Source organism: Carassius auratus, chromosome 27, assembly GCF_003368295.1.
Source record: "Carassius auratus strain Wakin chromosome 27, ASM336829v1, whole genome shotgun sequence".
Taxonomy (NCBI): domain Eukaryota; kingdom Metazoa; phylum Chordata; class Actinopteri; order Cypriniformes; family Cyprinidae; genus Carassius; species Carassius auratus.
The window spans coordinates 1,458,006-1,484,842 of NC_039269.1; the positions used below are offsets into that span (position 1 = coordinate 1,458,006).

General features: G+C 37.6%; 3 protein-coding genes across 7 annotated transcripts; 2 read left to right on the plus strand and 1 right to left on the minus strand.

Moving 5' to 3' along the window:
- Positions 1–2,915: 2,915 nt before the first annotated feature.
- Positions 2,916–8,080, plus strand: LOC113045024 (death-associated protein kinase 3-like). The gene is made up of 9 exons (XM_026205129.1): positions 2,916–3,037; positions 3,763–3,850; positions 4,600–4,960; positions 5,469–5,598; positions 5,692–5,740; positions 5,860–5,886; positions 6,009–6,161; positions 6,373–6,418; positions 6,506–8,080. The coding sequence occupies exons 2-9, from the start codon at positions 3,789–3,791 to the stop codon at positions 7,037–7,039; spliced, it is 1,362 nt and encodes a 453-aa protein (XP_026060914.1). The 5' UTR covers positions 2,916–3,037; positions 3,763–3,788; the 3' UTR covers positions 7,040–8,080.
- A 1,547-nt stretch (positions 8,081–9,627) lies between these two features.
- Positions 9,628–19,458, plus strand: LOC113045026 (proteoglycan 4-like). 3 transcript variants are annotated; one of them, XM_026205136.1, is made up of 15 exons: positions 9,628–10,124; positions 10,288–11,051; positions 11,142–11,376; positions 13,715–13,944; positions 14,035–14,269; positions 16,093–16,236; positions 16,322–16,392; positions 16,490–16,575; positions 16,683–16,743; positions 16,864–16,939; positions 17,051–17,101; positions 17,523–17,761; positions 17,859–18,074; positions 18,322–18,410; positions 18,500–19,458. In XM_026205136.1, exons 2-15 carry the CDS (start codon positions 10,290–10,292, stop codon positions 18,573–18,575), a joined length of 2,571 nt encoding a protein of 856 aa, XP_026060921.1. In that variant the 5' UTR covers positions 9,628–10,124; positions 10,288–10,289; the 3' UTR covers positions 18,576–19,458. The 3 variants fall into 3 exon arrangements, with proteins under 3 accessions (XP_026060921.1, XP_026060920.1, XP_026060922.1); XM_026205137.1 differs by having other exon boundaries at positions 9,629–9,795; positions 18,500–19,455; XM_026205135.1 differs by having other exon boundaries at positions 9,628–11,051.
- Positions 19,459–19,595: 137 nt separating this feature from the next.
- phc3 (polyhomeotic homolog 3 (Drosophila)) lies at positions 19,596–26,642 on the minus strand. Of its 3 annotated transcripts, none has more exons than XM_026205134.1 (14): positions 26,248–26,642; positions 25,835–25,996; positions 25,665–25,754; positions 25,020–25,175; positions 24,827–24,898; positions 23,759–23,990; positions 22,708–23,303; positions 22,217–22,376; positions 21,964–22,067; positions 21,409–21,547; positions 21,203–21,317; positions 20,517–20,655; positions 20,184–20,424; positions 19,596–20,067 (listed from the first exon to the last, which is right to left on the minus strand). In XM_026205134.1, exons 1-14 carry the CDS (start codon positions 26,407–26,409, stop codon positions 19,913–19,915), a joined length of 2,523 nt encoding a protein of 840 aa, XP_026060919.1. In that variant the 5' UTR covers positions 26,410–26,642; the 3' UTR covers positions 19,596–19,912. The 3 variants fall into 3 exon arrangements, with proteins under 3 accessions (XP_026060919.1, XP_026060915.1, XP_026060916.1); XM_026205130.1 differs by having other exon boundaries at positions 21,823–22,067; XM_026205131.1 differs by having other exon boundaries at positions 21,823–22,067; positions 25,020–25,145; positions 26,248–26,641.
- Positions 26,643–26,837: the final 195 nt, after the last annotated feature.

Consider the following 26,837-nt stretch of genomic DNA (forward strand, 5'->3'; position numbering starts at 1 on the left):
TTTCATATAAATCCAAAAACCTGACACATTTTTTATTGTTAGTTAAACAAAAAGATTTGAGCAGTGAGTCAACCTCAATCAGGAAATGTGAAAAAATAGGAATTGAGCCCATAAATTTTTACTTATGGATGAAAAATTTGCCGAACAAAATAAAAAAGTTGAATATATACTCTTTAGATTTGTTGGCAGATTCAGAGTAATAACAGATAATATCTTTCAAGCTAAAAGATTGTGCAAAGATAGGGGGTTTGTTTAAATGGGAATACAAGTCAAGCCAAAATTTCTGAACAAACTCACAAGAATAAAATAAATGTATTAGGGTTTCCTCTTCATTGCCACAAAATATGCAGGTACTAGGAATATCATGGTAATTCTGACCTCGCACCGATAATTTTGATTAGAATACATCACATCCGGTCGGGCGGTCGAATATGGTCTAGCCACAGATGTTCAAATATTTGAATGCATTCGAAGATCCGAAATTTCCGCATACACGCGTATCAGAACTCCACGCTAGTGTTGCAGAACCCCACCCTCTGAAGATCTCTAGAATTACCCTCAATAGTCAAAATTTTTCAGAAAAGGTGTCCAAATATGAAAACAAAGTAAATACAGGCAAATTGGTTAAAGGCAAATGTAAAGTATAGGCTATATATACATTTCTTGACCATCACTTTCAACTCAACCTTGCCAAGACTGAACTGCTTGTGGTTCCATCAAACCCATCGTTTCATCACTATTTCACCATCAATTTAGATCAACCATAACTCCTTCAAAAACAGACAGAAACCTTGGAGTTGTGATTGATGATCAGCTGACTTTCTCAGACCACATTGCTGAAACTGTCTTGCATAAAAGGCATAAATGTTTGCCTACAAAACCACCACTGGCGTTGCACCCCTTTACCTAAATTCACTATTTCAGACATATGTGCCTCTATAAATTTATGTTCTGCAAGTGAATGATGCATTATTGTGCCATCCCAGCCGGCAGCCATATCACCCTGGAGCCCAAGACCAGTTGCCCACTGAAGCTAAGCAGGGCTGAGCCTGGCCAGTACCTGGATGGGAGACCTCCTGAGAAAACTAGGTTGCTGCTGGAAGAGGTGCTAGTGAGGCCAGCAGGGGGTGCTCACCCTGTGGTCTGTGTGGGTCCTAGCGCCCCAGTGTAGTAATGGGGACACTATACTGTCAACGAGCACCGTCCTTCGGATGAGACGTTAAACCGAGGTCCTGAAAAATCCCAGGATATCTTTCGAAAAGAGTAGAGGTGTGACCACGGCATCCTGGCTAAATTCGCCCATTGGCCTCCGACCATCATGGCCTCCTAACAATCCCCATATCTGCTGATTGGCTTCATCACTCTGTCTCCTCTCCATCAGTAAGCTGGTGTGTGGTGGGCGTTCTGGCGCTATATGGCTGCCGTTGCATCATCCAAGTGGATGCTGCACACTGGTGGTGGATGAGGAGATACCCCCTGTCTATGTAAAGCGCTTTGAGTGCCTAGAAAAGCGCTATATAAATGTAAGGAATTATTATTATCCCAAAGAGGGATCATTTTCACAGACTTTACATTAACTGTTCCTTCCTGGTTAAATGACCTGTCCAGCTCAATCCGAGCTGCTGCCCTCTTTGAGAAACGTGTGAAAACACATTTCTTCCATCTTTATTTGATTCTCTATCTGTATAGCACTCTCTATTCTAAATCTATTTTATATTTTTTTTATACAAAAAAACCTTGCACTCTATTTGTTTTCTAACTGCATGTTTCCTTTTTTTAAAGCATGCAACCTTTTAAAGGTTTCTCTATTAATTTTCTATTCTGTCTATTTGCTTACTTTTTATTTATAATATAATTACCAAAAAACTATTTGTTTTCTAACTGCTTGTTTTCTTTAAAAAAAGGCCTCCAACAGCTTTATCTAATCTTTTCTATTCTGTTTGTTTTCTTTTCATTTATTATATAATAAAAAAGGTGTTTAAAGAATGTAGGTAAGAATACAGTTAGCACTAGCTAGCCTTCGACTTCCATAGTAGAAAAGAGTAATACTATGGAAGTCAATGGCTACTGTCAACTGTTTCAAAATATTTTGAGTTCAATATAGAAGAAATGAACTCATACAGGTTGGAACAACTTTAGGGTGAATAAATGATTAGAGAATTACCATTTTTGGGAGAACTATTCCTTTAAGACCCTTTCTAGTAAACATCTATGAATAGAAATAGCTGCTTTAATGCTGATCTCATAAATGTTCACAAATCCTGCATATACATACGGTTACGGTCAGAAATGTCCCAGAAACATAATGGTTAACTTAACAGAATGTATTTTGGGTGTGTTTCAACTGCAGATTTAATGTCTTCCGTGTGCAGAACTTGCCTAACTTTGCTGAATACATTTTCCATGAAATCAAAACGACTTTTGTGGTTTTTTCAACAAGCAAATTAGATGCTGAAGCTATTTTGTCTTAATGCAGTATGATAAACATCTGATATGTGAGCTAAAAATGCATTATTTGATTATGTTTGGAATAAATGACACAATTACAGACTCACACCTCACAATAATATGTATGCACAGAAAGTCTTCTGATTATGTAGGCTATCTGAAGTTCATTTAATAAACATGCTCAGTAAATACTGAGGATTATTTGACACTGGCAATGATGTTAAAATCGGCCTATAGCACTATAGGTGTCTCTCTTCTGTAACATTGATTCACAACAAAAAGTATTTCTTTATTTTTGTCCCTTTATTATTAGTTTGTCAGGCAAACTCGTTATTACATCCATTTGCACCTTTTTTATGTGTTATGAGTCTGTTATGGTAACACTGACAAAGGAACAGTGCAAAACAAGCCCATACAAGTAGTTTTAACTTAGATCAGTGCTAACACCTGGCAGACGCTTAATAACAGGTACACGCAAGTTGACATCATCCTGCGGTGGCGTCTCGATGATGTCACTGAAAAAGCCACGCCTCTCCAGAGCGCAGCAACCGGAAAATAGCCATTGACTGAGGAATGCGGCGACGTTGAGGTATGTAACAAACTCTCAGCATTTACTTATTCTAAAGAGCGTTGTTATAGATAACATAATTAATAGAGGATAAGAGAATATCTTATATATGTATTCATTAATGTGTTTTGTGTACAACTTAACGTAGTTTGCCGGTGTTCCTTGGCAATTTCTTTTACAAGTTAGCCAGATGGCTATCTGTAAATAGTCAGTGCTTTGGTAGATATTTTGTGGATTATCGTAATATGTTAATTTCGTATTTCTCTTACTAACCTATTGGCCACATTTAATCTTATTTTTATCTGTGAAACAGTATCTCAGAGTTTAAATGATTGCTGTAGTTTGAGTTATCTTAACACATCAGGGTTCGAAACATGAGTTAGAGCATATATTTTGAGATGCAATTTTTTTGTTTAAATTTGTACCGCACTGCAGTGGAAAGATGTTAGCTGTTTAACATCTATAATAAAGGAACAAAAGAAGGTTAGAACAAATCTGGCAACCCTGGTTTATGACTGTAGGTAATGACGTAAGTAGGAATAGAATGTCCACATTCTGCACATGGAGCTCCTCATTCCCATGTCAGTTTAAAATCCAACTTCCTGTGAGTAAATACCAAAACATGTGCACTCTAGAAACCGTTTATAGTCATTGTCAACAAAGTGCCAAAATCTTTAGTTGACTGGAGACAAGGTCAAAACTGTGAAACTAAATTAGGCATTATTTCTGGTCATTTTTTTAAACAGATTGATTAATTTCAAGTCAGCAAATCATGGATGGTTTCAGGCAGGAGGATGTGGAGCTGTACTATGAAATGGGAGAGGAGTTAGGAAGGTAAGAGATGTCATTTCCCTCCTTAAAAAAACTAATGTAAAAACTGTTAAAACTCTGTAAAAACTAATGTATCCTGATTTAAAGTGATCTCACATATAGTGAATAAAAGAAAGATTAAGATTTGAATTGGCTTACCATCTTTTTGTTTAAGCACTATAATTATGTAGCTATGAAAGCTCTTTTATAAAAGGCAAGTAAACACATCATTGTGTTTGGCTTAGAGTTGCCAAGGGAATGCAGTGTTTGTGCTTATCAGTGCGATGTAACAACAAACATGTTGAGAGTCCTGCAATTTAAAAATCCCCAGCACAGAGACTTAATCATCTGCAAACACAAGCCTGGCCTTTTCTCTATATATGGAGGTGGAGGTTTCTGTGCTGTGCTGCTGCAGGATGACATCACTGCTATACAATGCATATGCTCGCTCTCTGAGCCTGAGAAAAGCTGTTGTGCAAATGAGACTACAGATGGGCCAGAGACGAGCCATCAGGGGAATACGTCAGCCACACATTTAATCTGACTTTTTAAGAGTTTACTTGGTTGCATTGTGCAGCATTTATACCATTTATCTAAATTGGTTCTCTTTAACTCCTTTAGAATGTGTACTTGAGAACGCACAGTATGTTCTTCTGTTCATATTTGTAATGTTTTTTGTGCCTCTTCCATATCCTTATCTTCTATAAGCAAAGACATGATTTCTTCTTTTTCATTTCTGTTTTCTGTGTGTATCATTGTACCCTGTTTCCCAGTGGGCAGTTTGCTATTGTGCGTAAATGTATAGAAAAGAGCTCCGGGACAGAATATGCCGCCAAGTTTATCAAGAAGAGAAGGCTGTCATCCAGCCGACGAGGTGTGAGCCGAGAGGAGATCGAGCGAGAGGTGAACATCCTTCGAGAGATCCAGCACAGCAACATCATCACCCTCCATGACATCTTTGAGAACAAAACCGACGTGATCCTGATCCTGGAGCTGGTGTCTGGAGGGGAGCTATTTGACTTCCTGGCTGAGAAGGAGTCACTGACTGAGGAGGAGGCCACACAGTTCCTCAAGCAGATCCTGGATGGAGTTCACTACCTCCACTCGAAACGCATTGCACACTTTGACTTGAAGGTGAGCACTAGGATGAAAATAGTTCACCCAAAAGTTACATTTTGCTCATGCTCAAGCCATCCATTGTGCACAGTAGTTAGTCATCGCAACAGATTTGGAGAAATTTCACTTGCTCACTAGTGGACCCTCTGCAGTGAATAGGGGCCGTCATAATGAGAGTTCAGACAGCTCCACAAGTAATCCACAGTCCATTAGTTAACTTCTTGGGAAGTGAAAAGCTACATGTTTGTAATAAATCCATCAAAAGGTATTTTTAACTTCAAAACTTTACTTCCGGCTAATATACATAATCCATAATAATGCTTCTTTCATTAGCGAGTAAGTGGTGTAAAGCCAAATTTATAAAGAATAAACTCCTCTACATCTTGGATGGCTTGAGGGTGAGTACTATTTCTTTTTTTTCTTTTTTCTTTTTTGTGAAACAGGTTTGCTATTTATTACAAAATGTTGTTTTTGGGGAAGGCGTGGAAATATGTACTACAAACATCTTGAATCACTTTGTTTTCAGCCTGAGAACATAATGCTGCTGGACAAAAATGTGCCGAACCCCAGAATCAAGCTGATCGATTTTGGAATTGCTCATCAGATTAAGGATGGAAATGAATTTAAAAACATCTTTGGAACTCCTGAGTTTGTTGGTGAGCAGCTTAGATTATTATAAAATTATATGTTAAGTTATGATAACTTAATTAGGTGTTCTTAATCTTTGTCATAACTTATAACCTTTGTAGCACCAGAAATTGTGAACTATGAGCCTCTTGGCCTGGAGGCAGATATGTGGTGAGTCTTAGCTATCAATGATATTTTCCAAATATTGATTAGATTGTTAATAAATGACATTCATTTAGTTGCTTATTTTTGTATCATAATGAATTCACTTGTGATTGTCTTTCCTGCAGGAGCATTGGAGTTATCACATATATACTGTAAGTTGTACTGTCACGTAAATGACTTGTTCAGCTGTATTGATTGCATGCATTTTCCACACCCAGATGATGCTGTTTTACTTTGCTTGACTAATATTAATGCATTATTAATTTGTTTGTAGCTTGAGTGGTGCTTCTCCGTTTCTTGGCGAGACCAAACAAGAAACACTTACCAACATTTCAGGTGTCAACTATGACTTTGATGAAGAGTACTTCAGCAACACAAGTGAGCTCGCCAAGGATTTCATTCGCCGACTGCTGGTCAAGGATCCTAAGTTAGTCAAATCCAAAGCTATTAAAAATTATGTAATAAAATAAAGTGTAAGTATTAGATTTAAAAAAAATAGCTTAAATTAAAAATGAATGCAAAATATTAGTAAATACTATAATAATACAAAATAAACACTGATATAAGCATCATTTGTTTAATATAAAGCAAATTTCGTTCCTGTTTATTAATGTTTAATATTTGCTTTTAACATTCAGGAAGAGAATGACAATAGAGGACAGTCTCCAGCACCCCTGGATCAAGGTTCGAATGCTTCTCTTTTTCTCCCTCTTGAGTTTCATTAACGTTTGAGCAGTGCTTGACTAGTTCCCATCCCGTCCCCCAATACAGGTGATCAAGAGGCGTAACGTCCGACCTGAGGAGAGCGAGCGCAAGACAGAGCGCAGGCGTCTGAAGACCACCCGACTGAAGGAGTACACCATCAAATCCCACTCCAGCATGCCTCCCAACAACACCTACATCAACTTCGAGCGCTTCTCGCAGGTCATGGAGGAGATCGCAGTGGCCCAGGAGGGACTTCGAGAACTGGAGAAGAACCAGCGCTCCTGCGCTGAGGACGTGGCCGCCCTGCTCTCCATCTATGAGGAGAAAGAAAGCTGGTACAAAGAGGAGAACGAAAGCATCGCTGCAGATCTCAATCAGATCAAACAGGAGCTGCAGAAAGCACAAGCCCTGCGCAGACAGAGCCAAGAAGAGGCCCGTGCCACCATGCTGTCGGCCAATGCCCTCAAACGCAAGTTTGGCCGGTTGGAGAACCGCTATGAAGTGCTCGCTGAGCAGATGGTCTCTGAGGTGCGCTGGGTTGAGGAGCTGGTGCGCTCGATTTCAGCTGAAAATGACACTCACAGCACCAGCATGGCTTGAGCTGCTCTGTTTGCTTTCTGAACGCAGTGACTGTCTAATATCTTCGCTTGGTATGTGCAGGGCATATTTACAATATTAAACTTGACAATAAGCTTCATGTAAGCCTGTAGAGTTCATGTTACTTCTAGAACAAAAGCAATGCAAAATGGTGTTTTTTAAAAATCCTGAGCGAGTGAGAGTGTGCATGTGTTTCGCCTGAGCATTGCAGTATCCTTATGTGATGCCAGTCTGTTACAGCTGAAGCAAGCATTTAGTATTTTTAATCACCACCTCAAAAATATACATGCTGGATCATTAGATAAAAACAAGTTTATTTACAACTCTATTACAGAACTCCAAGAAAAGCATATTAATGTACGTTGTGAATAATGCACTACACAGTCCTCTATGAGGAATTAAAGAATCTTGAGATGACAGTTGCTTTTGTTGCTCTGCATGTCCGCTTTTCCTATGCAAATCAAATTATATAATTTTATAAGGAAACAACTAATACACTTATGATAGTCCCAAATGCTGTCTTGAATGATCTGTACAAATATTGAATATTTAGTAAGCTGCTTCTGTATGTATGAAAATTAAAATTTAAAGGGATAGTTTACCTAAAAACAAAAGTTTGGCTTTCACTCAATCTCATAACAATCTAAATCTTATTGTAGACTCATTTGTGGAAAGCAAACTAAGATATTTATAGTATAGTAAAACATTTGTGTTCCACTGAAAAAGAAAGTTCTGATGTTTGGAACAACATGAGGTTGAGTAAATGATAGCATTTAATTTTTTGGGTGAACTATTGCTACTTTTGTTCAAAGCACACACACCAAACATTCCTTCTTTTTAATTCTTTTTTTTTTTTTTTTAAAGACATTCCATATGCGAGTGAGAATCAGTTTCTGGAAATGGTTGTGCTCATTTGTAGTTAAGTCATAGCAATATTCATATGTTTGCTCACAGTACTGTACCTGTTGTTATGTTGTTTTATTTACAAGTTTATATATATATCTATCTATCAGAGTCCATTCAAATAAAAGAGTTGAAGAAGAATAGAGTTCGAGTGACTTTATTTCGTGGAAATAAGGAATCTATTTGGAGGTGAAGTATATGGTTTTATAACTGAGCATTTGTCAACCTCTTTTACCTAACTTTTAAAAAATCTTTTTTCAACATCTTTAGACATGTTGAAAGTCCCAGAGTTTTAATCAAAAGATTTTTCCATCTCTATTATAACATAATCCTCTTTTGCTACTCAGATAAACATTTGGATTTTTGTGCTCATGTCAATGCAATGGTTTACTTGGAAATTTCAAACCACAGGACATCTATGAATATTGAACTGTTAGCTTCCCATGAGACGTAATGACAACGTCATCAAAGGAATAATTAAATTTTGCATAATAGTAAAATTAAAATGTAAAAAAGAATAATAATATATATATATATATATATATATATATATATATATATATAAGTAGCCAAGATTTGTATATGAAAAGTGCTATAAAATACACTGAAATTGTCTTTTTCATAATGAGACATCCTGAGATATTTCCATGGTAATTAAATAAATGTTGTTGTTGTTGTTATTGTTGTGTGAATAAAGTTAGGTGCATATGAATATATTTGAATTTTATATTTTTATATTTTAATTTAATTATTTTTCTCAAGACATACCAGAAATTATTATTTTGGGTTTATAATTATTGAATGAATATTTAAGTCAAATTCAATTAAGTATACAATTGTAAAACTGACACACATAAAAGAGAAAGGATAAAAAAAATGAGATGTAGTACTTTTATCCAAGAGGCGAAACCATGATGATTTTTTGCTAGTAGCCACTAGGTGGCGCTTTGGTAACGCGGCCGCTACTTGAGTGTACATTCCAACTGAATAACAGCACAGATACACAGAAATAGATTGATAACAATGAAAGAGACGTCAAAGTGGAATAAAAGAACGCAATGTTAGGCAGTCCACTGCAGAAACACCAGTGTGACAATAAAAAATCGTGTTTTGAAGTGGGACGTAGCGTTAATTCATTCAGGAACTGCAGGTCCTAGCAATAGAAATCATAATAATGATTTATATGGACATGGCACTAACTTAGAATGAGTTTATGCAATTGTACACATGTACTATTACTATATTGTTAGTTATTACTCGACTAGGTCTGACATATATATTGTACGTTTTAATCTCCTGGGACAATCTACAAACAGGATGATCAACAACATCATGATGCATTGCTGTGTCTGAGCTGTTATAATTGAATAATTATGGAGAAAGTGGTTGTGGCTGTGTGTGTTTTAAATAAGTTTTTCTTATAAGTATTTCTTTAACGGATATTAATATACAATACTGCAAAAATGGCTTACTGTCAAGCTATTATTCCTGTTGTATATTTATTTTCCAACATTTCTTTTCTGTTATTAATTAAATTTTATATGTTGGTATTAATTCAGTGTTTATAATGCTAATGCTAATAAAAGAGCAAAAGGTAAAAAATGGAAGTAAAAGTAAAGTCTGTAAAATAAACTGTTAAAATGATCGCTAGTCTAGTGAGTGTACGTCATTGTTGACAGTCTTCTTCTCAGTGTAAGATATTTGCTGAAACTGAAACTCTGTTCAACTAATGATGACCGAGCGCTTCGTAAACAGGCAAAAATCCGAGTAGTTTCTTAATATTTCACATGAGCAACATATTTTATTTTAAAATTTATTTCGTTTTACACTAAACCTTCTTCTTCTGCAGATTCAGTGTAAGTTACTTTAACACACGCTGCCTGATCGTGTCTACTTTCCGTTGGATTTACATGGAGCTGCTAATGCTAACACACAGCGCTCCTAGTCAACACGTCTGACGTCTTTTATTAACCCAACGTTTTTAGCTTAAAGCACTTGGGTTGTGCCAGTTCTAGTATCTCAGCACACCCAAGTATTTACAGAAATTATCAGCTGCTTTAAAAGCTGCATCTCTCTGTATGTTCATTGTTAAGTTTAGTGGTGCAGTTGCTGGAACATTCTTATAGTTTATTTGATAAATATATTAAAGTCTAATGTTTAACGTCATGCGTTTTATATCTTTACAGTAAGTGCTCTTAGTTTATCGCTTTATTGTCAGTCTCTTGGTTGCTAAGTGAATTTTGTAAAACCTTTGACAAGTTGCATATGGTTCCAGTTAAAATTAAGTAATATACCTCACTGAGACCAAACTTGGTTGTGCCAATGTTTTGAGACCTCTATGGTTGCAGGAATGAGCTCTTCTCACTGTCAAAGGAATCCTCACAGGACCCTTCGCACCATTTTGGAAGTTCCTTCAGAACTTAAACCTGTTTCAGGTGACAAAGCTTCCATCTTGCATAGTAAAGGAACCACTGTGTCTCAAGAGCTGAATTCTGCAGAATCACATAGACCGAGAACAACCAAGGAGGAGAAACAAAATGCTCTTCCTGACTTGTCAGCTTGTTTACAGAAATCAAGACATCAACTAATTGGACCGGTGTTTTTAAAGTTACATGAACTTGAGCTGATGGTACCTCAAAAAAGGACCACCCCCAAATGTCGATCAGAGACATCAAATATATCTCGTAAGGGAAGAAAAAAGAAAGTCTTTCAACCCAGTGAGAAAGTAGTAGCTGGTAGGAAAGCTTGTTCAGACAGACTGGACCATTCTCAACATAATTCTTGCCCAGAACAACACTTGCGCTCTCAAAAAACTAAAGGGACACGTTATCGACACTATATAAAAATTCAAAACAGTCAGACCCCCTCTGATGTTTCTACAGCGCTTCACACATGTACTACAGCTCCTCTTCTCGACAAGGAGATCTCCTTCTGCCACACTAACAGTGATTGTAAGTTTATACCACGCCCCCCGAAACGGGGCAGGCCCCGGACCAGCCCTCTCTTCAGCTCCACACCGACCTCAGACTTCCAACCTCTATCTCCAAAAAGAGCTAAGAATAGTTTCACACAACATCGTCATCAGAATGCCAATGAGTCCAGTGGAGTAAAGGTTTGTGTGACAATCATTATTGCATTACTGCTTGTTAACTGTTGTATGAATTTTGTGGCTTAGCTATTTCTCATGTGGTATTCCTGTTAGACGCCTCCTACAGACGTTACACCGTCTAGACCTCAGAGGCTTGTGGTAACAGGGAGGCCAAGAGATCGCAAGAAAAAGAACATGGAGGAACAGCTCATTGTCTCTCCATCAGTGAAACAAAGCAGGAAGAGTGCAAAATCTGATCTAGAATCTCCTCAGGAAGAGCCAGCTGTGGAGCCCCCTTCTCCAAATGAAGCTCACATTACAAACCAGATGCCAGAGCCACAGGAATCAGGTACATGGCTACTATTTTTTATATACAAATGAAATTAATGTAGTCTGGCATGTGCCTGGTGTTTACACATGATGAAAAATTTTTGAGTGTTCCTGTAACTCAACTGGTAGAGCATTGCTTTAGCAAGCAAACAAGCGCAAGGTTGGGGGTTCGATTCCCCGGGAACACATGATAGGTAAAAACCTGAATGCACTGTAAGTCACTTTGGATAAAAGCGTCTGCTAAATGCATACATTTTAAATTTAATACATTTATAAATTAAAATTTTTACATTTAATTTTCTTTATGTCATGTTTCATTTTATTAAAAAAAATAATAATTTTGAACTATGATTTACAGAAGACACCCTGTAATAAATATTAATATTTTATGTTATAATAGGTACAGGTCAGAATAAGTATGTTGTTTTTATTTTACATAAATCTATCTGTTATGCTAAATAATTTCACACATATTTTGACATTGTTGTGTCTTGGAGCAAGTGATGAATTTCTTCAATGTAGTCGATGAAGCTCGAGAGGCAGAGTTCCAGATGTCAGAATAAGACTTTATTGTACAATGTAACAAAGCCGAGATAATGGTAACCACATCTAATTCTCTGTCTGTCCGTGCATCCATTTTATACCTTTTTCTCTTTCTAACCAAAATTGGTAGTTCCCACTTTTTTTATTGGTTATAACTGTCTGGTTTGCCACAGGTTATTACTAACCCACCTGCTCCATTTTTTAATTTTGGAAATTTGGCAAAAATTAACAATTTTTTTAAAGGGGTTATATGATTCGATTTCTCTTTGGAGTGTTACAAGCTGTTCATGCATAGACAAGATTCCTGAAGTTGCAGAGACTAAAGTCTCAAACCCAAAGAGATATTCTTTATAAAAGTTAAGACTTGTCCACATCCTCCTAAAACACCTCGTTCAAACACCCCCCCACATGTCTATGTGACGATGTGGGTAGATTTGCATTACGCGCCCAAAAGTTCACTCAAAGAAAGGCCGCGTAACTTTGAATCTCGCTGTAGTATTGTTGCCGGTGTAGTGCACAGAGGTTGTTTCTATAAAGTGGAGCAATTCCATCCATCATCTTTTCAGAAAGGTGAGCTTTGTGAAAATCTTTGTGTTTCAGAAAGGCGTGGCCACATGAGACATTCATCAAATCTGTTTTCATGTACCTGTCATACTCTGGGAATCACCCAAAGTTTATAGGGTTATTTAGTTCACTGGTGCAATCCTATGGAAACCACCAATACTGCTCAATGGGAAAGTCCTCAGAAATACAATCCTTATTAAGACATCCTGTACTGGAATACTTCAAAATATTGATCAGTCCATTGATTACTTTCTTGAAAATAATATTGAGTAAATAACATAATATGAAGTAAAATAACATAAAATATTGTTTTCCCACAAGTTAACTGAAGCATTAAAGTAGACACGTTAATTACATAAGCTTTATGTATGTAAAATCAGATATGAATTTAATTTGATGCGGACACCAAAAATACTTTGTTCTATTAGTAGTAATTGGATTAAATATTTATTGAAATACCCAAAAATGTATAATGATTATTCAGTTACATAAATTGTATTAATCTAATAAAATAATTAAACATTATATAATTTTTTTTTTTTTGCAAATTTATATTCAATGTTCCAAATTCAACGTAACAACCAGAGTATATGAGTGGTGTGGAGCAACAACGATTTCCCCTCCGCGCTCAGTAATACCAGAAACACCGCTCCGCCTTCGCTCCATGGCTAAAGTATTTCAGTATGTTTGGAATGTTATGTTTATAATGTATAATATATTAAAATAAATAAAATAACAGGAGAGTTTCAAAATGGTTTAGGCTATTGTGTGCAAACTTTTTTTCCTACCACACACCAAACTACCTGGTTGTCAGCATTAAAAGGAATAATTACTGCTTTCTGCAAATTTTGTTTGTGATTTAAAATAATTGTACATTTTCTTCAGTTTATTTTATCTACAGATTGATGCATTTCTTACAGATTTCTGTTCATTCAAAATCAGATACAGATGAATTAGCACTGTAAGATTACATTTGTTTTAATGCATTATTGCGAAAGCGAGTGAATGTGCTGTACCTGTTTAAATCATGTTTCAACCAGAAAATATTCACTAAAAGCATCAGACCAATTCTTTGAGAATAATAATTGAAGATGGAGCCTCAAATATATGATGTTTTTGTCTTTTGAAATCAGTCACTGAACACAATTCTTGCCCAGAACAACATTTGCACTCTCAAAAAACTAAAGGGACACATTATCGACGCTCTAAAAACACTCAAAACAGTCAGACCCCCTCTGATGTTTCTACAGCGCTTCACACATGTACTACAGCTCCTCTTCTCGACAAGGAGATCTCCTTCTGCCACACTAACGGTGATTGTAGGTTTATACCACGCACCCCGAAACGGGGCAGGCCCCGGACAAGGCCTCTCTTCAGCTCCACACCGACCTCAGACTTCCAACCTCTATCTCCAAAAAGAGCTAAGAATAGTTTCACACAACATCGTCACCAGAATGCCAATGAGTCCAGTGGAGTAAAGGTTTGTGTGACAATCATTATTGCATTACTGCTTGTTAACTGTTGTATGAATTTTGTGGCTTAGCTATTTCTCATGTGGTATTCCTGTTAGACGCCTCCTACAGACGTTACACCGTCTAGACCTCAGAGGCTTGTGGTAACAGGGAGGCCAAGAGATCGCAAGAAAAAGAACATGGAGGAACAGCTCATTGTCTCTCCATCAGTGAAACAAAGCAGGAAGAGTGCAAAATCTGATCTAGAATCTCCTCAGGAAGAGCCAGCTGTGGAGCCCCCTTCTCCAAATGAAGCTCACATTACAAACCAGATGCCAGAGCCACAGGAATCAGGTACATGGCTACTATTTTTTATATACAAATGAAATTAATGTAGTCTGGCATGCGCCTGGTGTTTACACATGATGAAAACTTTTTTCCTATGTATTTTTGAGTGTTCCTGTAACTCAACTGGTAGAGCATTGCTTTAGCAAGCAAACAAGCGCAAGGTTGGGGGTTCGATTCCCCGGGAGCACATGATAGGTAAAAATTGATAGCCTGAATGCACTGTAAGTCACTTTGGATAAAAGCGTCTGCTAAATGCATACATTTTAAATTTAATACATTTATAAATTAAAATTTTTACATTTAATTTTCTTTATGTCATGTTTCATTTTATTTAAAAAATAATAATTTTGAACTATGATTTACAGAAGACACCCTGTAATAAATATTAATATTTTATGTTATAATAGGTACAGGTCAGAATAAATATGTTGTTTTTATTTTACATAAATCTATCTGTTATGCTAAATAATTTCACACATATTTTGACATTGTTGTGTCTTGGAGCAAGTGATGAATTTCTTCAATGTAGTCGATGAAGCTCGAGAGGCAGAGTTCCAGATGTCAAAATAAGACTTTATTATACAATGCAAAAAAGCTGAGATAATTGGAGTGTTACAAGCTGTTCGTGCATAGACAAGATTCCTGAAGTTGCAGAGACTAAATTCTCAAACCCAAAGAGATATTGGCTATATGTCTTGTTGTTGACTCGACGTTTATACAGACCAGCAAATATGAACGTGCATTATGAAATGCATTAAGTTATTTTTAAAAGGATCAGCCCAGTACAGGCAAGCAAACGAGTACAGAACGCAGTGCGTTAAATTGTACATTAAACGTTTTCCTCCTATAGAAAATTATTATAAATAAAACACATAATGTAGCTTAATGGACAAAGACAGTGATATAAACAAGTTGTAGACAGTTTATTCTATATGGAAAAATGCTTAACGCGAGACTTTGCGCGTTGCGTTTATTCACCACCACAGTTGTCTCCATTGGCAACATGCTCGATTCGTGTTGATTGCAAGTGACGTCACAGGTAGCAGAGAGTGCAAGTAGCGATTGCAAGTGACATTTTAATTTAGTTTATTTTTTTCTTGTCTTCACCACCTGGCTACTGTTATAAAATGTTGGGAAAATCAAACAAAAAGTAAAAAAGAATTCTATGAAATAAATAAAAAATTCGCTAGCGGAAGTGCAAGTGTCTGAGAGTGCAAGTCTGAGAATGCAAGTCTGAGAGTGCAAGTGCAAGTCTGCAGCCAGACCCTCTTGGATCTGTTTTCATGTACCTGTCACACTCTGGAAATCACCCAAAGTTCATAGGGTTATTTAGTTCACTGTTGCAATCCTATGGAAACCACCAATACTGCTCAATGGGAAAGTCCTCAGAAATACAATCCTTATTAAGACATCCAGTACTGGAATACTTCAAAATATTGATCAGTCCATTGATTACTTTCATGACCATGCATCATATTTGTAAGTAAAATAATATTGAGTAAATAACATAATATGAAGTAAAATAACATAACATTTTGTTTTCCCACAAGTTAACTGAAGCATTAAAGTAGACACTTTACTTGCATTTAATAAGTTTTGTATGTATGTAAAATCAGTTATGAAGTTGATGCGGACACCAAAACTATTTCATTCTGTTAGTAGTAATTGAATTAAACATTTATTGAAATTTGAAGTTGTTATTGTGTCTTTATCATAAATATGGTAAGTCACAAATAAGGTAAGTTATTGTTAATAATTGTAAATGGAGCCTCAAACATATGATGTTTTTGTCTTTTAAATCATTCACTGTAATGTTATGTACCCATCAGATCAAAACATGTCCTCTGACCTCTGCATTGAGCTCAGTCTACAAGAGAAGCCTCATTCTCTTAACCACTCTCTCCTCGTGGAGGAAGATGACCTAGATGATGATGATGAGGAGCTGCCCAGCTTTTTGCAACAGGACAATAAAAGTGAGTGGGGGATGAAAAGAAGAAAAAAGTGTGTATATGTATCCTTTATGTATCCAATATGTGCTTTGATATATTTGGTTTCCAGAGCCTTTGTCAATCTCAGAGGGACTTTGCGTGTGGTGCAAACTGAGGAAATATCCCTACTGGCCTGCAGTGGTAAGCTAAGCTCACTGTGCACACTATGGATCTCGTGCAGTTTGTAACTCTTGATTTTAGACTGTAGTTGATGACAAGATGTTCATCCATGCCACAGGTTAAAAGTGTGAATCGCAAGAACAAAAAAGCCAGCATTGTATTTATTGATTGTTACCTAATCGACCAGAAGAGAATTAGGAAAGGGTAAGAATTTATCCATATCTTAATATCACTTATTTTTTATTGTGTATATGTGTGTGTTTATAGAAAATCACATAATCCATTTGACGTCTTTTTTTTTTTATCCGTAGGTTTTCTGTTTCCCTGCGAAAATTAAAGCCTTTTGATTGTGAAGAACGTGAATCTTTGGTGGTAAAGTGACCACATTATTTAGCTTTTTCAGTGTGCATACTCACTATTTTCAGCTATACTGAGCATACTTCAAGACAGTGTTTAAAGAAATGTTGCATTCATTTTATGTATCCATTTTAGGACATTGCAAAAGAGAAGTATGGCAATGCTATCACCTGGTCTCTGGAACTGATTTCAGACTATAGGATCTGCATTGGTATTTATCTATCAGTGCTTTTTTGTCTTCTTTTAAAACATTTAAACATTTTAGTAAATTAGAAATAAGTCACCTTCTCAAAAAGTATTTTATTACGATGTTTTCTGGCAGGATGTCGATCCTTCTCTGGCTCCTTCATCGAATACTGCAGTGCTGATATCAGTAGGTTTCCTTTCATTTTCGATTTTCATACCACACCTGACATGTTTTTAATATAATATTAGGGGTGATAATTAATTACTTTATTGTATTGGCACTTTGTCTAAATTTGCACAAATAAAAAATATAAAAACGATAACATTATAGGTGGCCAATGTGTTTATCAGTAAAATAGTAATAATAATTTAAGTACATGTGAGTAACAGTAATAAATTAAAACTTTTTTCCAACAGATGGTACTTGTAGTACTCCATGTTTTATGATACTTTAACGATCAGTTAATTTTAATGAAAGCTGTCTATGAAAATGTACAATCAATCAGTGTAACTCAACGTAAACCAGTTTATAATCTCATTATGAAATCAATTCATTAGCATTCACCAGTGCTGGTTAAAGAAATGGTCCCTTGATCCGATGATCCCAGGTTGTCCAGTGCGGAGGAGGTACTCCGAAGGGAAATCTGTGCTCACCTTCCCCACTCAGGAGATTCTGGGCGAGCAGTGTGACAGCTCTGATAATAACATGGAGGGCATCATCATGGAAGAGCAAGATGAGCTTTTCTCCAAGAAAGTGCTGCCCGACCGATCCAAGGCTGCACGCAACCATGCCAACAAGCAGTTGGTTCACTTCATTATCAGCCAAAAAGTTGAAAACCGCTTATTGGTACAATTTCTACTGATATATTCATACATGTATTAAGGATTCCAGTGTTCATTCCATTAAGACAGAAACATCTAACTCTTCTGTCTGGTGTTTACAGGCAGTCATTAGCGGTCGTGAGTCCTCTAAATGGATGCAAGCCCTCCAGAAGCCTTCTCGCCCAGTGGTTAATATCTACCTGGAAGATGAGGAGCAGGTTGAAAAGGTTTACCGCTACCTGAGCACAGTCTGTGATAGTGCCCCTCAAATAATCACCTGTCTAGAAAACATCCAGGCTGAACGGATCAGCCTTATTCTGGATGTGCTTCTGCCCGAGGTAATCACCTTTATTTACACTACCATTTGGGCTTGTTAAGGTTTAATGTTTTTGAAAAATCTAAAAAATATGCTCACGAAGGCTGCAGTTATTTGATAGAAAGTGCAGTAAAAACAGTTATACTGTGAAATATCATTACAGTGTAAAATAACTGGACTATTTTCTGTATTTTAAAAATGTATTCTTGTTATGGCAAAGCTGAATTTTCAGCATCATTACTTGCTTCAGTGACAGTTTTGTTTTTTAGGCCATAATCTATGCCATTGCTGGAGTCCATAAGCTTTCCCTGGAGAAGGCAGAGGAGAAGTATCGCAGAGGGCCGTGCTTTAGTAACAGGTCAGGAGTACTTGTGAACTCACTTGCCCTGAAAAAATGAATCTTGCATCTGTGTAACTTACAGCTGTTTTTATTTCATTGTGTTTTAGAGAAAGACAGGAGTTTGACATGATGATTGAACAGCAGATGAAGCTCAAGGAAATTACCCGGCATCATGTGCAGTGACGGCCCCTCTATTTTAAAAAAAAATTATATTTTTATGAAAATGAATGTTTTCTTCAATATATTGTCTTCCTAATCATAGTATATAAGAAAATTAATTGAATGATGGTTGAACTGAATGATTGTTCATGGCTAAAAATATTTTGCTGTTGATTGTTAATTAATCAGATATTAAATGTTTTTATATCAAATCTCTGAGACTTTGTGAGCTGAATGGTAAATCTATGATGCTGAAGTCAGCAAAATATGATGCTTTTAATGTGTGCTGTGTATTATAAGTAAATGCCTTGTGCCCATACATGAATACATAGTTTAAAAAATTATGTGATATTCCTCATATTAACTAAAACATATGTGTTTATTTGTTTTGAAAATGGTGTGCTAAAGTGTGTCTTTGGGTGTTTGGAACTGTAACTGAACCCTGTCGATCTGCATTCACCAGAGGTGGGAACAAGTCACAAGCAAGTCTCGAGTCGAGACAGGCAAGTTCATGTCCAGTTTCAAGTCCTCCACTTTAAGATTCAAGCCTTAAACAAGTCATTAGTGCTTTTTGACCAAATGAGTGTCTCTGTATTATTTACCATATCAAATTTATATCAGGAATGCAGGTAGAATATGTTTGACATAGCAGTTCAATTTAAGCATTAAAATTTTTACGTTTTTTAAGGTATTGTGCCAAAATAGGACAAGCAGTGAAAATAAATATAAAATATATTTTAATAAATATATTTTATATGATGAGTTGTATTTGTAGGGGTTATTATAACTATTTTTTTTAACACCAAACCCATGTTCTGTGCATAGAAGCTTTTTCTCCACCAATGTACAAGACGCTGTTGCATTTTACGGCAACTGAATTCTGGTCTAATGTACATAAAAGTTGTATTCAGGACTTTGCAATTGATGTTTATCAATAAATCTTTATTTTTTCAACACATTATATACTCTGTTTTTTAACATTTACATAATTTGAAAAATGTTTCTTTATATTTAAACAGTGTCGTGTTAATTTTTTTTTTTTTTATTGTACATTGTGTGCCAACATCCACAAATTGTTGCTGCTCAGCTACATCATCTCTCATTCTTCATAACCTGCCTTTCCAGACTGTTTACTATAAATGCAATATACAAGATCAGTATTTAGTTTTAGATATTAGAAAACTTGTTACTGAATGGAATGAAATCCGAGATAAGTCCACCATGAAACTTTGAGGTATACGAAGAAGGTCCCCACGAGTGTCTGAGTATTTGTAGAATGGCCACACGATGAAAACATGGCACTTCAGAGGAATCCGACTCTCAAATACTGTGTGACCCACATACTGAGAGTGGAAAGACGTCTAATGTTTTTTGAGAGCATTGATCTGCGCACAGATTTTGAGCGCAGGGCCCAGTTTAATGTTCATAGCGCTCATGAGATGCTCCTCCGTAAGCAGCAACAAGGCCTGTCCGTCAATCTCCTGTGACCGGAACTCTGCAGCAATATCATGGCACCCTTAGAGCAAGTGGAGGAAATGCAAAGATTAGCATATGATTCTAAAGATCATATAGAATTCTGTTCATTAGCAAATTATTCCTGTGGTCCAAAGCTGAATTCAGCTGTGCAGTTACCTGGTAAAGTGCTGATGAAGGAGCACACTTGGTCTACGCTCCACTGTGAGGGACTTGAGTCAAGAAGACGGTCAGAGCCGCTGCTGCTCTCCACTCTGCTCTCTTCTTGTTGCTTCTCTCTTTCAGCCTGCAAGCGCAGTCTTGTCGTCATCGGGCCTGGTGGATCTTCCTCCTCTTCTCTCTCTATCCAAATTGAATTGGAGGCCCTCTGGTTGTCATTGGTACGATGGGAGTCTTGCAGCTGAAATAATGTTATACAGTAGGTTACTCTCACTTATTAATTATGCTATTTTGTTGGATTGTATATTTTGGTTAAATGGATGTTTCACTGACCTGCCTGAGGAAGTGTTCCCTGGACCTGCTGTTTATTCGACTAGGTGGTCTCCCCCTCTTGCCCATGGGCCTGTGGGGCCAGCGGCCAACCTTTTCTGACCTGAACAGGTTAAGGCGCTTTTTACAGCTCACATTGAATCTGTAAGATGTGAGAGATCCACAAGGCTGTGTGTGCTGCAGTATACAGTTTTAGGAACACAAACTTGCTCAATTCTGTTTAGGTAAAACAGAAAGTTTACATCAAATTGGACTTGCAAAGACGCAAATATCTTTAATGGGTTTTCCACATTATATTCATACATTCTTACAGAAATTAGTGTATATACATTTCTGTTCTACAGTTTGGGGGTCAGTAAGACTAAATGAATTGTTTTTATTCAGCAAGTATGCATTCAATCGGTCAACAGTGACAGTCAAGACTTTTAAACTGTTACAAAAAACTATTTCAAATAAATGCTGTTCTTTTGAACTTTCTGTTTATCAAAGTATCCTCTGATAGAAATGCATCATGGTTTTCACAAAAGAATATTAGGCAGCACAAATGTTTTAAACAAGTTCAATACTGAAGTTTGGAACAATCATTGAACCTAAAGTATGAGCAATAATAATCCTAACAGTAATTATAATAATTCCACTGACACTACAAACTTAAAAAAGTGATTACCACTACCCATAGTGCTCTTTACCTTCTGACGCATGTCATGGAGCAGAAGCGTTTGGACCGGAGGAAGGTACGAGCGAAGCCTCTCTTCCCACAGAACTCACATTCAAGTACGTCAGGCAGGTTTTCAGCTGTCTGTGCTGAAAAGAAAAGAAAAGAAAAGAAAGAAACTCTTCAAGAAATGCTCATATTGACTCAGTGTGTTACTAAGAAATGTGCTAATGAGCCCACCATCCTCAGCGGGGTCAGAATCGGTGGAGTTCTCCAGATGGTCCGCATCCATCAGGCAGTCATCCTGGGCTGATTCTGTGTTCTCTCTGTCCTCTGGTAGTGTGGCCTGCAGGTTCATCTCCAAGGAAGTACGTCTCACCTGACAAAAAAGACTAGCACATCAATAGTGGACTTACCAGACATATTTTTGAGATGCTTCTAGTGGTTTTCGACTTATAATATGGAGCACTTTGTGATGGGGAGTTTAATAACTGGTTGATCTGAAAGTTTGGCCCCAGACCCTCAGCAGGCCGTCTTACTCTCCTCTCAGGGAGTGAGGGAGCTTTGAGCTTCACGGCAACACTAGAGAACCACGGGCTACATTAGGGCCTCATGGCGGCTGTGAGTTGCTACGTTGTCAACCAGTGGACATACCGGGAACGGCTCCAGGCCCTCTCGGATGACGAAGCCCTCAATGAGGTGTGTGAGGATGTGAGGTCTAACGATGGCCTGTGAGGGCCGACCCTCAGGGTTCCCTGGGAGGCTGGCTGGGGGAAGCCTGCTGGTGCTTCTTACCGCAGAGGAGAGGAGGGGAGGGGGGGGACTGTTGGCATGTGTGGGGTCCTCCGGTGACCGGATCACAGATCCGCTCGATGGTTCGCTCGGCTGGTCCAGATCAGCTACGGTTAAAGTAGAAGTCAGGTTAGAGTTCTGCAGCCCACTCTACTAGTCTTAAACATATATATATATATATATATATATATATATATATATATATATATGTGTGTGTGTGTGTGTGTGTGTGTGTATATGTGTATGTGTAAGATACCTGTCCAGTTTTCTGGTTGTGCTGTTACATCATCAGAGCTTCCCTGGGGCCCGTCCGGTAGGGACAGTGATGGCGGGGTGGGCGTTCTGTTCTGAGGACACACACGTTCTACATCCTTCACCAAATCCATCCTTCCAGTCTCCTTCAACTGCGGTGCTGACTGCCAAATTTCATAATAAGCATGATTAAAATAGTATATTTAAATTAATAGGTCATCATTAACTTATCCTCAGTGTTTTCTCAAAACTAGATGATTTTCCTTCTATGGGAGTCTGAAATTCTTGTCAAAAGTTTTTGCACGTTAAAAAATAAATACGACCTCACATTGTCAATCACATTTACACACTGCCTCTGATACTCTTGTCTGTCATACTTTTCTTTGGATCAGGTTAAATGTTCTGCATTTACACATCCATAGCAACCATTTCGATAGGAAAGGATGACGTTTACGAAATTAGTAACAGAATTGAATAGCTTTGAATAAGACTAACCGAGGGAGCTTCTGATTGTGTGGCAGGTTGCACCTTTAGGTCCACTGCCACTGTCTGTGGTGGCGGCAGATTCGGAAAAGGCAACTGAACCACTGCTTCAGCGACTGGGAGCTCCTCTTCAGACACCAGCATGTGGTCAGACTGGACAGCTACAGTCTGGACTGAGCGGAGAGACTGTCTCTGTGGCTGGACCAGCCTGGGCAGAGCCATGGTGAGAGGAGGGGGACTGGACAGAGGGGAATACTGGGAGACCGGCTCTAGCACTGGGCCCAGATGAAGCGGTGGAGGGTCAGGGAGCACTGCAGGGGGAGCTGTGGACGTAGTTACCACTGCTGACTGATTTGAAGAGGAGGGCACTGAGAGGAACTCGGTGTGCTGTGATTGGACGGTGGCTGTAGTGGGTGTGGTACAGGTCTGCAGGGCGAGGGGTGGAGGAGAGCTGTCCTGCGGCGCGACACGCAGAGCAATGGGCTGGAACTGTCTGTGAGCGGTGGAGCTCTGCTGGATGAAGAGCTGGTGTGGCGCCACCCTCTGGCCGGATGGGCAATGCAGCTGGTGTCTGACCAATGTATGAGACTGGACTGGTGTGAAAGTTGCTGCAATAGTGACAGTCATCATGAGCAAACAGAAAGCATTCAGTTTAAACAGTTCTTCAGGGTTCACACACTTTTACCACAAATTAATTCATATGATTTTCACAGCTGTAAATGATTACGGGATAAGTTTTACTCATAAATGGCAATTTCTCACATTGTTTTAACCAATAAATTACGCTGACAATTATTTTCTAGTACACATAATTAGTAAATATATATATATATATATATATATATAAATCAATCATCTTGTGGCCCCATTGGAAGTGTGTTGAGGCCCCTTTGGTGGATCCTGGTTGAGAACCACTGTGTTATGATATGTAGCCTGACCGACATTAAATTATTTGAGTTGTTTTGCAATTAAAAATAATTCTACTACATTATTATTTTACTACATTTACATTATTCTGCATTAGCAACAGTGAAAGTAATGGAGATGTGATCGTGTGACTTACAGGGAGGAATGAGTGGTTGGGCTGATGGCGGCTGAGTAACATCGGTCAACAGTGACTCACTTCTAGAACCTTCTGTCAGGTTCTGGGAAAGCTGTGTGGACTTCAGTGGGCAAATGGACATCTTGGGCAGGGGGCACACCAGCGTCTGACCTTGAAGAGAAGGCTTGATCTGGACGTTCTGGGGAGTAGCAAGAACTCCAGGAGGATGTGTGCAGAGAGCCAAACTCGGAACCTTGCAGAGGACAAAACATACTCAATGAATGTGGAGCATCACGGTTTATTTTAGTGCAATATATTGAGTCATTTCTTGTAGGTCGTATATCCCAGATTGTATACTTATGAACCATTCTATGATGGTTAGTGGTATTAATAGTATGGGTAGCGAGTTCACACTGAAAAAAAGTGCACTGTTTATACGTTGAAGATGCACTTAAATAACAAGTGAAAAAAATAAGTTGTTGGAAAAAATGTTGGACACTTCATGAACAAAACTGTCACAGCTTTAACTACTGTATATAGCCAAGAGGGAGGGGCTATCAGACTCTAATTATTAATGACAAAATAACCTTATAAAATTCATACACTACATGGCTGAGTACATAGTGCATAAGTATATGATCTATACGTGCATAGTGCGTCATTTGGGGTGCAGATTGTGTGTCCATGACTTAGTACTGATATTATCACAGAATGATGAAGATTGTCATAAATGTATTTGACAGGTTTGACTATGTTTAGTTAAATGTTGTTAAATTATTATTGTAAAAAAAAACCAACTTGAATTCCCTCATTCAATATTTCATTATATTTAATTTATAAAATGTTCAATGCTTATGCAAATATAGTAATAACGATTAAATTAATTCACTTAAATTCCAACAACAATCTATATAAAATAACTACCTTTATTTATTACACAGCAGTAACCTTAATCAAATAAACAAATACATTATTTATTATACCATATATTTGATATATTATGTTATTATATATAACATAATTAAATGCATATATAAATCTGGCACAAATGGCACCATTAACCCATAAATTGACTAAAAACAGTCTTACCTGTGATGATGCTGATTGAGAGGACACTGAACTCACGACAGTCAGATCAGTGGCAGCAGGAGTAAGAATCAGCTACAGGTTAAGAGACAGTGACACAACGATAGAAGAAAGAACACAGAACAGAATCAGGTCAAGTCAGTGGAGACTTCAGAACACCAGTGAGCTCTGATGCTCTTAGCAAATATCTGCTTACCATCTGAGTGCGCAGATACATTTGGGCCTGGCTACCTGTGGGACAGCTGTTTCCTAGAAGCATGGCCTGCTGGGATATGGCTCCCGCTGTGCTATTGGAGCTAGTGACCTGGATGCGACCTATTGGCTGAGTTACAGCAGAGGTTGGCATGGTGATCTAGAGGGTGAGAGGGGTTTTCCTATATGCAATTCATATTTAATCAAAATCTTAAAGAGACACTTCAACTAAAAATTTAAATTCTGTCATCGTCTACTCAAGTCAATTTTCTTTCTTCTTTTGAGCACAAAAAATATATTGATGGTAGTCATTGACTCCCGTGAGATGGAAAAAAGTACTGTGGAAGTCAATGTTTTTTTTTTTTTATTAAACAGAAGAAAGAAACTCATACATGTTTGGAACAACATGAGGATGAGAAAATGATTGACAGAATTTACTATCCCTTTACATGTTTGGATAAAGCCTGAACTTATTTGCTATTTTACCAAAAACTGACTTATTTTACATTCATAAGCATACAACTTTTGGCAAGTAAACTTTTTATGGGGCTTTTTTTTCCCAACATAATGTCCAAATGAGAGCATGTGCTGCATCTACGTGAAACAAAAGTAGGTTTGTGACAAACATGTAAAAAATGAAAGCACTCACTGGTGTTTGAGACACACTAGCCAGCTGAGTTACATTCCCATTGGATGATGGAGGGGAGGAGGTGGGCTGTCTGCCATTGGTTTGTGCGGTCTGATAAGAAGTAGCATTATATTATATTATATAAATATTATATTACCTTATATTGCACATAATTCTATATATCATCATACCTGCTCTGTAGTGGTCAGGATTTGTGTAGCCATGAGGTTTTGTTGATGCTGCTGTTGTAGTGCAGCTGTTTGCAGCAGGATATGTTGTTGTTGGGCAGCATACATCTGTTGCAGGTACTGAGCTGTCATGCTCTGTGGTCTGTGTAATGTCTGCTGGATTAACTAGCAAAACACCACATCATAGGCTTCACACGCCACTGGAAGGAATCAACTTTTTACCCAATTTATTTGTTCAAAACCACAACAAAACACTGCATCTGAATATTAGACTAGCCTCGAAGCAATGTTCAGAATTTGGCTTCTTTAATAGGCTGTTGCTATTCTTTTTCAGAGTTTAATAAAACAGGATTCATTAGCATTGTTTAATACCATTTGTTTAATATGTTTTTACGTTAATAGCGGTGGGGAATTACCTGGACTGCCTGTCTGTCTGAAGTGATGTTTCCCAGAGGAATGGCTGTGGGAGTGCTGGATCCGGGTGTAGAGCTGGCGGTGAGTGCACTGCTGCTGGAGGCTGTTGTCACACAGCCGTCACCCTCCATCTCTTCCTGACTCGGTTTATCTGCGTCGCCCATCAGAGGGGTTTGTTAGCCACGATTAGCCACTGTAATTTTGGAGAAAATTTTTAAGAAAGATTTTAAATAATTGAGAGAGTATATCCTATATTCTGTAATCTACTTCTGTTCAACTACATGGCTCACTGGTTATTGTTGGTTATTAACAATTTATCACTTAAGTCACTTTTTAGTCTATTACTAAAGGTAAATGTTTGCAATGACGTTGAAGATTTTAGTTCAGACAGTTTAAATTACCCCCCCCCCCCCCAAAAAAAAAACATAAATAAAATAAATAAAAATTTATAAATAAATAAATTGCATTAAAAATATTTAACTAAATACTCTAAGATTTACATTAAAACTAGGGTAATAATATTTTTCACTATATAATTAAATGAACTTAATTTTATATAGGCAATAAATATATAATGCAGCCTGTGCTGAAT

Excerpts from the sequence above, each read along its gene's own strand:
- LOC113045024 (XM_026205129.1), top strand. The coding sequence starts at position 3,789 with ATGGATGGTTTCAGGCAGGAGGATGTGGAGCTGTACTATGAAATGGGA. Across the intron at positions 5,741-5,859 it reads GGCCTGGAGGCAGATATGTG|GAGCATTGGAGTTATCACAT; the intron begins GTGAGTCTTAGC and ends TCTTTCCTGCAG. Across the intron at positions 6,162-6,372 it reads CTGCTGGTCAAGGATCCTAA|GAAGAGAATGACAATAGAGG; the intron begins GTTAGTCAAATC and ends TTTAACATTCAG.
- LOC113045026 (XM_026205135.1), top strand. The coding sequence starts at position 10,278 with ATGGTTGCAGGAATGAGCTCTTCTCACTGTCAAAGGAATCCTCACAGG. Across the intron at positions 16,744-16,863 it reads AAGAACGTGAATCTTTGGTG|GACATTGCAAAAGAGAAGTA; the intron begins GTAAAGTGACCA and ends TATCCATTTTAG. Across the intron at positions 17,102-17,522 it reads ATACTGCAGTGCTGATATCA|GTTGTCCAGTGCGGAGGAGG; the intron begins GTAGGTTTCCTT and ends CGATGATCCCAG.
- phc3 (XM_026205130.1), bottom strand. The coding sequence starts at position 26,409 with ATGGGCGACGCAGATAAACCGAGTCAGGAAGAGATGGAGGGTGACGGC. Across the intron at positions 23,991-24,826 it reads CTCAATCAGCATCATCACAG|GTTCCGAGTTTGGCTCTCTG; the intron begins GTAAGACTGTTT and ends GTCCTCTGCAAG. Across the intron at positions 20,656-21,202 it reads TCCATGACATGCGTCAGAAG|ATTCAATGTGAGCTGTAAAA; the intron begins GTAAAGAGCACT and ends CACATCTTACAG.